We start from the raw sequence: 12768 nt of genomic DNA, 5'->3' as shown, positions 1-12768 counted from the left end.
AGAAGACGGCCTAATAACCATTTATTATTTTGTATGCCATACAAGCAAGCCTATCATTGGACAACTGCACCTTGAGGAGACATTTTGATTCGCTCAAGGACAAGTCAATCAATCAAAATATCCGCCCACGGTGCATTCAGGCTCACCGGTGATTGGATCGAAACAGTCCCGTTTAAGAAGGCTCTAGTATCTCAATGGCCGACGTTGACGTCCGTCTCCATCAAATAGAAACGTAAGTTTGGTCCGTGGGGAGAGGCAACTGTTACAGAAGTGGTTTCCTCTTGAATTTACTTCACTGTATTTTCACTCACCCTAAATGGAATAGCATCTTTGGGGATTCATTGCTTGTTTAATTAGTTAGGGATATAGAGCCTGGCGGGATATAGAAAGAACTCTCTGGAAAGAGCTCGCGCGTTATTTATTTTCTCCTGACCGCTTCGTGTTTGTGCACAGCCCGACAAAACATACGCAGTTGTCTACTTGTGCATGTTAAGACTGAGTTTCTATCATAAAGTTTGTGATAAATTAAGTTTCAACAGGCTCACACGGTGCTTGTGTTATTGAATTCGTCTAGGAGTTCAAATAGCCCTAGCCGACGCTCAGTCAAAACAAGCAGTTAACGTTATATCTGCATGTAAATATATGGATTGTAGTATATAGCCCTCGTCTGCTGTTACAAAATGCAATGGGACTAACTGAGGCCTTTGGACCGCCAGAATATCTTTGCTTCACTTTCAAGCCTGATGACCAGGTAAGACTGAACTTTGTGTAGGATCAGCTTTTAAAGTGCGTTAAACTTGAGAAGCATGCGCGTGTGTCAGTAAACAATTAAAGTGCGCTCTGGTCTCCACCTATGAGTAACAGTTTAATGACAGCATGCAGTTGCACCTGATCATATTCTCTGCGGTATTCTGGCGCTTATTGTTTTGCAGCAACCGAGCATCATTTATGCGATCTCGGATTGCAACACTTGCACTTCCGAGTTGTTTTTCGCGTCCGCTTTGAGCTGGCTTCCCTAGTAACTAAGCAAGCTGTGTAAAAACATTAGCACTACTGGTTTATCCTATACTCACAATTAGTGTGCAAAGCAGTTTGCAAATTCACCGGATCGCTAGGAACCGTTGTCATAGTTTCCTTTAAGTATTTGCTCATCATTGTAATTTATATACTAACCATGTGAAGTGTATTATGCGTTTAACCTTGTTAAGTGTGGTCATTAATAGGCCTATTTGAGTCCAAGCACTTCTTAGCAACTTCTTGAGCAGAGTTTGAAGGGTTAAGCAGATTCATGAAAAACACAGCCTATTGTACAATGTTAAATGCATGCAAAAAATGTATGTATGAGCTGAAAAATCTGTGCACGATGGCAAGTCCTTCTCATTTTTTATTTCTAATCTTTGTAATGTCAGACATGCTGTTGTTCACATCATCAGCGAGTAGCTAAATGGGTTGTATTGTCTAATCATGTGATTTAAAATACCTGTGAATGACCTGTAGAATGTGAAGGCATTACAACCTATTTTGGAATTACAAGGCATAACAAGTCTCTTTTTGGCTGCTAGAGATCATGAGATATCAGTTAATCAAATATTATAGTAACTTTAGATCAAAATAAGGTCTAATTGTGTAATGTTTACAGTCAGCTTACTGCCATAGCTGTTGTTTGGTGAAACCCCTTTGTAGGAACCCAGTGCATCATTTTGACCCTGCGTGACATGCTTATTTGCAGGCTAAGAGGGTTATTTTGGGAAAATAGCGATTGGTATATGAGTCAAATCATGCAGTAAGCTGAGCATTGAATGTTGGCTGGCCTTAAGGCTGTCCCAGCTGAAGGTCAAGTTTGAAATGAGCTCTGTGGAGCGTTGCCACTTGAATCATGACCAAAACAGCTGTTTTAGGGCTTGTCTTTAGTAGTCCTGCCCTTCTTACACACTCCAACAGTGCAAACAGTTTTTGTAGCTTTCTACTGTAAATCACATAAATTAGTGAATGTTTATGGAAACAAAAACAGAGGGACAGCCCACCTTACTTGTTCTTGAAGGTTAGCCATATGATTGGCTTCATTACCACTTTGAAAATCACATGGGGGGGGGGGGTCTATAGAAGAGGACTGAGTTGATTTATCATACTGTAGTGAGTAGAGCCAGCAGTTGAGCAGCCTGAGGCCTGCATGAATGTTTAGTTCTTTTAAAGTGGCTTTTACTGGGGTGTGGCACTCGAATGTAAGAGTGGGAAGGCAGTGTTTAGATCCTGGCAGAGTTGTGTGTTATTTATTTATTTCTCTATTTTGTTCCCAAGCTTGCTACTGGAATGTTGCAGGGACAGTTTATCCCGTATCCATCCTGTGTTTTTTTTTGTGATGAATGAAAGGAAATGAGTGTGAATGGTTTGATTCTGTGTTCATTTACAGAAAATTTAGTCGAAGTGGCCACTGGCCATTGTTTGTTTGGACAGTGAAAGGAGTTTAAAATTAGGCTAAATCTGCTTGCACTTGGCCGGTGTTTTTACTGCCCCTAACTAGGGCTGCACGATTTTGAGAAAAAACCTAATTGCGGTTTTTCTGACAAATATTGCGATTGCGATGCGATTTTCGACCACCCTTCTTGTTAACCAAGTGCTCCCCCGCTTCCTCTCCCGTCACCGAAGAAGTGCCTTCGGCCATTTCTGCGCAGTTACAAGCTTTTTCTATTGGCACAATTCGAGGTACACGTTGTGTGTTAGCTGCTTTGCTGCTGACAGAAAGCCGGTGCACTGCATACAACCTTGTTTCCATTGCCATTTCTAATTGGCCAGCAAGCCAGGAACGCGAGATTCGACCATTTTAATTGGCTAATAGGTTTGTCACTCAAATGTCAGAGGCGGGGGAAAAAACCTCAGACTACTGAGGTTAGGTTATTGCGGGAGTTAAAACCTCAATATCGATGCGATAAAGGTTAATCGTGCAGCCCTACCCCTAACCCTATTTCCATGTGTTTGCCTTAATTTTATCTTAAAAAATAGTGCAAAAAAAAGTGCTTAGTATAGCTGATAACTATTAGTACATCAAAGAGCGTTTTCAGCTTTTCTTTCAAGGATGGAAAAGATATTAAAGAAATTGACCATGTGTAAACAGTGTTTATTTCTTTAGTCGGCACAAAATGAAAGTCCATTTCAAAGTCAGCACAGTATGAATATTTTTTTTTTAAATTATTATTCTAAATGCTTGTTATTGATCTTATTGTGAAATATTCTTTTGTTTTTTTTTTGTTTTTTTTTACCATTATCCTCCTCTTAAACATCAGACTGCAAACTCACATTCAGATCTGTCTATATCCAATCAACAACTTATCAAATAAAACAGGTTTCTGCCGTGCTTTTTTACTTTTTCCTTTTATTTCAATGTATGTCACAATACAGAAAACCAAATCTGTTGCTACCTCTGTTTCAGCATATTTTTTTTTTTTTTTTTTTTTTTGTGTGACGCAGATCAAGATCAAGCATTTTCATTATCAACTTTTCAGTGTACTGTTTATTTTTGGCTTTCCATCACTATATATTGTTCACTCAAATAGAAGCAAAACTACAAGTAGCTAAATATATTACAAATATTAACATAATGGGACATACTATTATTAACAATATTTTACTCATCTATTTGTCTGTTTATTCCTTTGTAGGTCTGGCAAGGACAGTCAAAAATGTGAACCAGTGATTGATACTCTACCAGATTAGTTGTGCACCAGTAGCAATGGAGCGGAGCAAACGCAACTCCATTGCAGGGTTCCCCATGCGGCCAGATCGGCTGGAGGACCCGGATTGTGGAGGAGGAGCAGAAACCAGTCCGGCACCGCTGGACAGGGTGTGTCCCTCGTCTTACCGAGCCCTCATCAGTGCCTTTTCTTGCCTGACCCGACTTGATGACTTCACCTGCGAGTGGATTGGCTCTGGGTTTTTTTCAGAGGTCTACAAGGTAAGATGGTTGTGTGATGACAATAAGTCATTTTGATTTCAGTTATTAGTCACTTGGCCTTACCAAACCACCTGCAGAGTTGAGTTCTGACATTATTCATTATAGTTATAAGCGAACATGAAAACGCTGATTATCTGATTCAACAGATTGATAACTGCTCAGTTTTTGTAGACCAGGATGTGAGATTTGGGTAGCCTTTTTTCAAACATAAATGGAGATTTAGTTTAAAAGGTCCTAAAGGAGGAAAATAAAGTTAATCTTGTGATTCAGTTGATGAGTTGTCATCTAGGTTGCAATGTCAGATAGGTGTGCATATTTTGGCATGCAGGGCTCGCACTATTGCGTTTTCCGGTCGGGCTTCCAAAATGTATCACTGCCCTGCCCAATGGGCTACCTCAAATACAGGGCTCCCACGCAATGTTCCCTCTAAACGGAGCGAGCGCGCGCGACTGCGCTCTTATTCCGTTGCGGCCATGCAGAAGAAATAATGTGCCTCGCACACACAAAAATAAGTTGGGAAGCCATTTGATTGAATGCCACCAGTAAAAGGGAAAGAATAGCAATGCTCGGGCAAACTGCTATAGAGCTGATGTCACGACAGAGTTAGAGCCGGTTTCATAGAAAGAGAACGATGTGCACCAAATGAGTCGCTATAGAAACTGAATACTTTAATGGTTGCAGTGCGCTCAACACGAGAGACAACGCAAACGCAATGACATGTCAAATAAAATGTCCTTATGTATTAAAGAAGAGTGGCTTGATTAAGTGCTGGAAATAGCGGAGGATGGGCAAAGAACGGTAATAAAACTCTGAAACGTAGTCACACACTAGTGTATTGTACAAACTGTACTTCATAACGATGTTTAGACTGCTATAGAAGAATTCATATGTTCACGTTTTTTTATATTTAACTTGCAGATCTCAGCTTCAGTTTGTATTCTATTCTATCAGTTTAAATTGTTTGTTTTAATATATTATGTTAGGCCTATATTATAGACTCAAAAACAAGGTCAATTATTTATCAGGTATTTGACTTTGAGTCTCTTGCTCATCAAGGCTGTATTCATTTACAAAATACAGAAAAAAAACAGTGATATAGTGAAATATTATTGCAATTTCTAATATCGGTTTCCTATTTTAATACCTATACTTTAAAATAGCATTTATTCCTGTGATCAAAGCTGAATTTTCAGCATCATTACTCCAGTCTTCAGTGTCCCATGATCCTTCAGAAATCATTCTGATATGCTGATTTATTATCAGTGTTGAAACTGTTGTGCTGCTTCATATTTTTTTGGAACTTGTTATTTTTTTTCTTTGATTCTTTGATTAATAAAAAGTTTAAAAGAACAGCATTTATTCAAAATATAAATATTTTCTAGCAATAGAAGTCTTTACTATCAATTTTATCAATTTAACACATCCTTGCTGAATAAAGTTTATTTAACTTTCTTTAAACTTTTTTTAAAAAATATTTTTAAAAAAGAAAGAAAGTCTGACCCCAAAATTTTGAATAGTTTATATTGTAACACAAAATCTCTATTTTGACTAAACGCTTTTAACTCTTTATTTTTTTTTAAATCACAGGTCCCAAAAAATACAGTATATATATATATGCAGTACAACTGTTTCCAACATTGATTAAAAATCAGCAAATTAGAGTGATTTCTAAAGGATCGTGTGACATCCTGCTTTGCTTCACAGGAATTAATTACATTTTAAAGTATATTAAAATAGAAAACATTTCTTTTATATTGCAATAATATTTCACAATATTATTTTGTGAAATTAATATTCAGTATTTATCAAATAGATACAGCCTTGATGAGCATAAGAAACTTCTTTAAAAAACTTTATTGATCCACATTTTTGAACTGCAGTGTATTGTACAGTAAAAAAAATTCTCTTTAACCTAAAATGTACATCATTTAGTTACATCAAGGGTCAAATCAAATATAAATAGCGCATTAAAGTTAAAAGTTACACACTTTTTTGTGTGCATGCTGTACAGCTCTGGTATAAAGAATGCTTTTGCTCAGGTGCCCGAAATGTCCGCCCAATAGAGAAAAGTTTTGCTCAGCAAGAAAACAAATTAGAGGGAACATTGCTTTACTGTGGGTTGGGGTGGGTTCTGAATTTGCGCAGTTGTTTTTTTGTTTGTACTGCTGTTTCAGGAAGAAAATGTTATAATTTGTTGACAATGTCCAACAGACACACAGTCCAGGTTCATCCATCCATTGTGTGAGGAGGACTCCAACGGTTGACTAGCAATTTTCTGCTGCTGTGAGCTATCCGTAAACATCTTTGTTGTACGGACAAGGTGAAGTCCCAAAAGTCATTCATGAAAAAATGGCGCGGAGTCAAACATATCTCAGTACCCAACAAATATAACAGGTCCTGTGAGAGCTGAGACCAAAAAGATGAGAGAGAAGGGCACTCCCAAAAAAAAACAATGCGAAAACGTGCCTAAAGATCCTTGCGAACAGAGATGACCATTAGGAGAAGGTGACAGATTCATATTCATTAGACATTACAGAATTCGTATCTACATCCAATACAATTTCAAAATCCAAAATTTTCAAGAGATTAACTACTTAAACTACTTTTCTTACGTTATCACAAACATTCTAAATTAAAACTCACGTTCACGCTGTTTGTGAAATTTATGTCTCAGAGAGAGTTTTCCAAATTACTTTATAGGTTATTTAATGAAGAAATATGAATCGTACCTCACCTTCAGCATTATAATCATTTCATCTGCGACAGAGACTGAGACGGTGCTGCTGCAGGTCATGCCAAACCTCTCACGGCAGGCACGTCATCAGCTTGAGATCATTTTTTTGAGATCGGCCTTTTTATTTTATTTTTATCTGCCTTTTTATTTTATTTTTATTTAGGGCAGTCACCTAAGAGGGGAATTCATTTTCAAAAATGAAGTTCAGTCCCTGAATAAATGTCTAAAAATCTTGATTGGATCATCACTATAAATAATTCTACATGATAAAAAGAAGGCTTTAAAAAGATCGGTATTGGTGATGTATCGGAAGATACTGCTTTCTGTGGTCGACCTCAAAAATCCTGATCGGAGCACCCCTAGTTAATAAAAATAAAACATTGCATTTAAACTTGGTCACAAATCGTTCCCACCTTTAACCACAGTGAAACTGGCTGCTTTCAATCTGTTTGGATACTGTTGGGCCTAAAGTAGTGCATAGCAATGCCTGTCGTTGGCTGACAGTGACAGTTTCAAATCCGGCCTGGTTCATGTCCTTTCTCTCTCACTCCAATAGTTTCCTGTTTCTCTGCACTTATCCTGTCATATAAAGACATTAAAAGTCCATTAAAAAGCCTTTTTAGATACAATTACCTATTATAGGATAGATTTAACTAGTGCTTTAACCAGTAACATGCATAAAGTAGCTTACAGAGCTTGTGAGAGTCAGTGCTGCTTCTGTTTCTCTCTCTCTCTCTCTCTCTCTCTCTCTCTCTCTCTCTCTCTCTCTCTCTCTCTCTCTCTCTCTCTCTCTCTCTCTCTCTCTCTCTCTCTCTCTTCAATTCAATATGTGCTTTATTGGCATGACAATTGTTACAATGTATTGCCAAAGCATAGTGTTTACATTAAATATAGAACAAGTATGTAAAAAAAAAATACATGCATGTGTATATATAATTAAACAAAATAGAACAAATCAATTCTAGAATTCTGTGAACAGTTTAAAAGTGTGTGTGTGTGGGCGCATCACTGATTTGTTGACTCCTCCCTCTTTTTGTGACAGGCATCAATGTATCTTGCTGCTAGTGAGATACAATCTTGTTTTTCACCTAATAAATACTGAAGTTGTGTTTTCTTGTTTAACATTTTGAAGTCAGGGTAAAGTGTTTCAAATTTGGGATAAAATGCCTCTCTAATGTGTTGATAGTTAGGACAGCTGGTGAGGAAGTGTTGCTCTGTCTCCACTTCTCCATGAGTACAGTATGGACAGATGCGGCTCTCTCTGGGCAGCCAGTGCTGTCGATATCTGCCCGTCTCTATAGTCAGAGTATGACCGCTCAGTCTGTACCTCGTCATCTGTCTTCTTAGTTTACAGTCTTTCACTGTACTCAGATATTCTGCAGTTGTGTAATCTCTATTTAGGGCCAAATAACATTCAAGTTTACTTTGTTTTTCTGTTGTTTCTTTCCAATAGGTTAGATAATTTTCTTTTTGTTCTTTTATAATTTGGTTGGCCCAAATTTTGTGGATGATTATTTCAGTGTCCTGCTGCTGGATGTTAGTCATGTTAGTCTGTGTTTGCAGCTTCAGGACCATCTGAATCAGGGGACTTTTTTCAGGGTTCACTTCATGGTTTTTAAGGGCTTTAAAATGATAAGATTTGGGGTGGCTCATTTTTAAGTGTTTCCAAAATGTGATGGCTCGTTTCTCAATGTGCATTAATAGAGGGTATTGGCCTAATTCTGCCCTGCCCTTCTCTCTCTCTCTCTCTGTTCTTCAAGCAAAAGTAGTAGATTGGTGTGTCAGATGTCAAATAATTGCCATTCCTTTACAGAGGAAGATGCATGTTGTAAACCTCATCCTCATGTTAGTGTTGATTACAGTTTGTAATTTATAATTTTTTTGTTGTTTTCTGCACATAATCCTGATGACCTCCTGCATTAAATTGGGTACTACCCTTGATGCTGAGCATCTGTAATACAGTAGCCTATTCACTGCTGTTCACTATATTCACTTTGAATAATTCAATTAAGTTTTGAGGTCAAAAAAGCCCTGGGAGAACAGTGCATGATGTTGCCCATTACAAAGATCAATTCCTGGCATAGCAGTGAACTCTTTCACTCAGCACTATTTGTCTCTGCAGAGTTTCTCTCTACATGCACATGCTGCATCACATTTTAATTTAGCTTGTGTGTTTTGTCATAAATGGGCCAGGTTTGTCCTCTTAGGCCAGGTATTAAGTCATTTAGAGATCAGAGCTCAGCCATTTTTCGATCAAACTGTCTGGAGAGAGGTAAGAACGGTAGACCCTGCAACTCTGAAGCCTCTGTTGGCTTATTTTAATTCTGTTCATTCAGAGTTACTCACAGTAGATTGTGGTGCTTTTGTTATAAGCCAAATAAGAGCAGATACACAAAACTGTTACCAGTGGGTTTTTTTACTGCTTCCGATCACATCCACGTACTATACACTGTCAGCAAAAAAGTGCAAAAATTGTGCCAACAGCTTGTTGCTAGGGCAGTACCCCATGTATAAGCAGCAGAATTGATTAAAATAATATTTCCCTTACAATATGTTTCCTTAAAATAATCAAGGTACAAAGATTTCTCTAAGGGTAGTGCCCCAGTGACAAGTTGTTGTACCCCTAAATGTTTGCACAATTTCTGAGTGTATGCATTGAATTTTTCTTTGCAGTTTGTTTTGTGACTTCCAGTTTGGTTTTTCTTTTATGATGTTTGTTTTATAATGTAGACATTGTCTCACTAGAAAGAATTAATCTTCCTTTACTTTGCATCTTGCAGGCACTTTCACTTTTAACCTTAGTTTTTATTTAATGAAGCGAGTGTCCAAGAAATGCAAATGTTTAAGCCTTTCATGAACTTGAAAGGAGCATGCAAATAGTTTTTTGCGGTTTAAATAATAATAAAAGTTAAACTTGCTGATTTAGGTGCCTGAAGCTAAAAAGTTGTGTAACAAAGGAAGATTCAGAGCAAGATTCACTAAAAGGGAAGATTCAGACAAAAAAGGCAAAAGTAAATTGTTAATAATTTATCTAAAGAGTGGGGAAAAAAGTGCAGTGAATTTAAAAAGTACTTCAGCTTTTGTTTCTGTGTAAGTAAATAATTGTGGAGCCCTTGTTTAGCTACAGTTTGAACCCTTAGACCCGCTTACCTTAAAATCGATAAGCATTACTTGTTAGTGATTTGTTACATGTCCATTTAGAATATTTCCTTCCCCCGGTGGCTGAGATTTAAAGCAGAGTGAATGCTTTTAGGATGGCAGGCAGGGGGTGTCTGCATATGGCACAGGCAGGGGTAATGCGGTAAGCCAAATACCAGCTTTGTTGGGGGTCTGCAAGAACCTGTCTGGAAAGCTAATGCAATAATAGCCTTTTGAGTTTATTTGAACAAATGAGTTTCAATCTGTACCCGTATGGTAATCTCAAACAAACATCCAAAGGAAAAAAAAAAACACAGCAATATGCAGAGTCCCTAAATAATCATAATGCTCAATACTGTAATCCATCTACATTTGAGGAACCAAAACATTTTCCTAGGATGCTGGATTTGTTGCATGGGCAGCAAGCTGTGACTTGATAATAGCAGAGCAGATTGAGAGTTTGGGTGCTGTAGCAGAGGCATCTGGGTCCATGTCTGACAGGCGGCTCTCACTGTAGGTGGGCACACGAAATGGGCTCTTCCTAGGCTGCTGATCCCCCAGACTGAGATTGGTTGCAGTACAGTCTGCACCATGCATTTGAAGTTAAAGGAAGTACTCATAAAATGTTGCTATGTGTCACGGATACAACATTCATAGCAGTTAACCACAGATTTCAATGTTTTGGTTCCCTAGCACTGAATTTTGAGTAATCCTTCTGTTGTGCTGAGTCTTTCCATCACTGCATAAAGTTTGAGGAAGTCAGCATTTTACGGACGTATAAGATGATTATTATTTTTTTACTCATGAGGAAATCCTGTGGTTGATATTTTTTTTCCTAACTGTCTTTTAATTGGTCAGCAAGATGAAAGCACAAAGAGGAAACTAGAAAACAGATCTGCAGAGGCACATTTCAGAAATGTTGTGAAACCCTTAACAGCATGTGGCCAAAAGTTGTGCAGAGTTGTCTATTTTGTTCATCATGTGCTAAAAAATTGGTTTTGTAATAATGATTTTTTTTAAAATGACTGTTCTTTTAGACCTCATTTGCCATGTATGGCACTTCACCTCTGAGTGGTATTGTTGGTCTAATGCTGTGGGTTTCACTTTCTTCGATGCAATTTTTGGATGATAGCATGTAAGAAGCAATGGCCCGAGATACTTTGAACAAAAAGCTGCAGTATTTTTGTATCCCTTTTAAGATGAATGTTCAAAGCATTTAAATGAGTTCCAATGACTCATTTAATTTTGCTTGTATGGTTTAGTACAAATTCAGAAGAAGGCTAAAAGATCATTTCGCGTTTTCCTTGTTTGTTTTAGGTGCGTCACAAAGCTTCGGACCAGGTAATGGCTCTAAAGATGAACAAGCTGAGCAGTAATCGTGCCAACATGCTGCGAGAAGTTCAACTCATGAACAGACTCTCTCACCCCAACATACTCAGGTTTGCTTTCAGTACAACACTATTATCACAGTGGGTTAACACCTTTTTTTTTTGATTGGATTAAAATGATCATGCAGATTGCAAAATGTGTAAGGCTCAAAGCTAGGCCACGACTTTTATTACAAATTCCTGCCCAGTCTTCATGAAAGCCGTGTGTCTCTGTGCGGTTACTTTATGAAGTTGGGTTTTGCAGTTGTGGTTTACGCTAATAAGAAACTAAGGAGCTGATGCCAATAAAAGTAAATTTAACAAGCTTGTAACTAAATGGGAAAATGGAAATAACATGTGTTTCAAAGAAAAACACGACTGCAGTATTCATATAAAGCAGTGGCTGATGTAGCTTAATATTAATATTAGGTATCCTACTCTTTGAACAAGGAGTGTGCCTCGCTTTATGCACTGCCAGTGGCTCAAAATAAAAGCAATCTTTCAAATAAGTGAGAGTGGGAGTGTTGCTTTCAATGTGAATCTTTCTCTCCTTTGTAATGGAAAAGCAGGGATGACCTCTTCCTTCTCGTTCCGCAGAAATCCATTAACAATAGATGGATTGAAACGACATCCTGAGTTTAGATTTCATTGAGATCAAAATGTTGTCCTCTTGGTTCTTGACATTTGTTAGTGTAGAACTGGCGAGTTTGTCAGCTGAGGTTGCCTGTATCTGGGGATGAAATGGGAATTGGATAATTTTTATTATTTTTATTTGCCTATGTATTTATTTTATTTATTAGTTTGTTTTATTATTTTTGGTAATACTTTTATTTTAAGGTGTGTGATTTACACGTTACATACATGTACTTACTAATAATTAATTGTGCATAATTACATGCAAGTAACCCTAAGCCAAACTGTAATCCTCTTTTTTTTTCTTTTTCTTTTTTAATTACGCAAGTGAAAAATGTGACAGTGTTTACATGTGCCAAATACGGAATCACTTGGACAAACACATATATATATATATATATATATATATATATATATATATATATATATATATATATATATATATATATATATATATATATACACATGGTCAGAAACAATGCTCAGGTAGGCCGTGGCATTTAAACGATGCCCAATTGGCACTAAGGGGCCTAAAGTGTGCCAAGAAAACAACCCCCACACCATTACACCACCACCACCAGCCTGCACAGTGGTAACAAGGCATGATGGATCCATGTTCTCATTCTGTTTATGCCAAATTCTGACTCTACCATCTGAATGTCTCAACAGAAATCGAGACTCATCAGACCAGGCAACATTTTTCCAGTCTTCAACCGTCCAATTTTGGTGAGCTCATGCAAATTGTAGCCTCTTTTTCCTATTTGTAGTGGAGATGAGTGATACCGGTGGGGTCTTCTGCTGTTGTAGCCCATCCGCCTCAAGGTTGTGCGTGTTGTGGCTTCACAAATGCTTTGCTGCATACCTCGGTTGTAACAAGTGGTTATTTCAGTCAAAGTTGCTCTTCTATCAGCTTGAATCAGTCAGCCCATTCTCCTCTGACCTCTAGC

General features: G+C 37.7%; 1 protein-coding gene across 4 annotated transcripts in view; it reads left to right on the top strand.

The window, feature by feature from the left end:
* The first annotated feature begins 164 nt into the window (after positions 1-164).
* The window catches only part of LOC306881457 (dual specificity testis-specific protein kinase 2-like), a 31146-nt gene continuing 18542 nt past the window's right edge, over positions 165-12768 (top strand). The window contains exons 1-4 of one of the 4 annotated variants that reach the window (XM_079435567.1): positions 170-232; positions 3657-3949; positions 11139-11260; positions 12491-12547. Coding sequence is in view for 2 of the 4 variants with exons in the window: in XM_079435566.1 (XP_079291692.1) it covers positions 3728-3949; positions 11139-11260 (344 nt within the window). In the remaining 2 variants the exon portion in view is untranslated. Of the gene's footprint in view, positions 752-3656; positions 3950-11138; positions 11261-12490; positions 12548-12768 lie in introns of all 4 variants that reach the window. The other 3 variants (XM_079435568.1, XM_079435566.1, XM_079435565.1) reach the window with 3 other exon arrangements.

Source organism: Barbus barbus (genome assembly GCF_936440315.1).
Source record: "Barbus barbus genome assembly, chromosome: 15".
Classification (NCBI taxonomy): Eukaryota; Metazoa; Chordata; class Actinopteri; order Cypriniformes; family Cyprinidae; genus Barbus; species Barbus barbus.
This window is presented reverse-complemented; position numbering and strand designations above follow the sequence as displayed.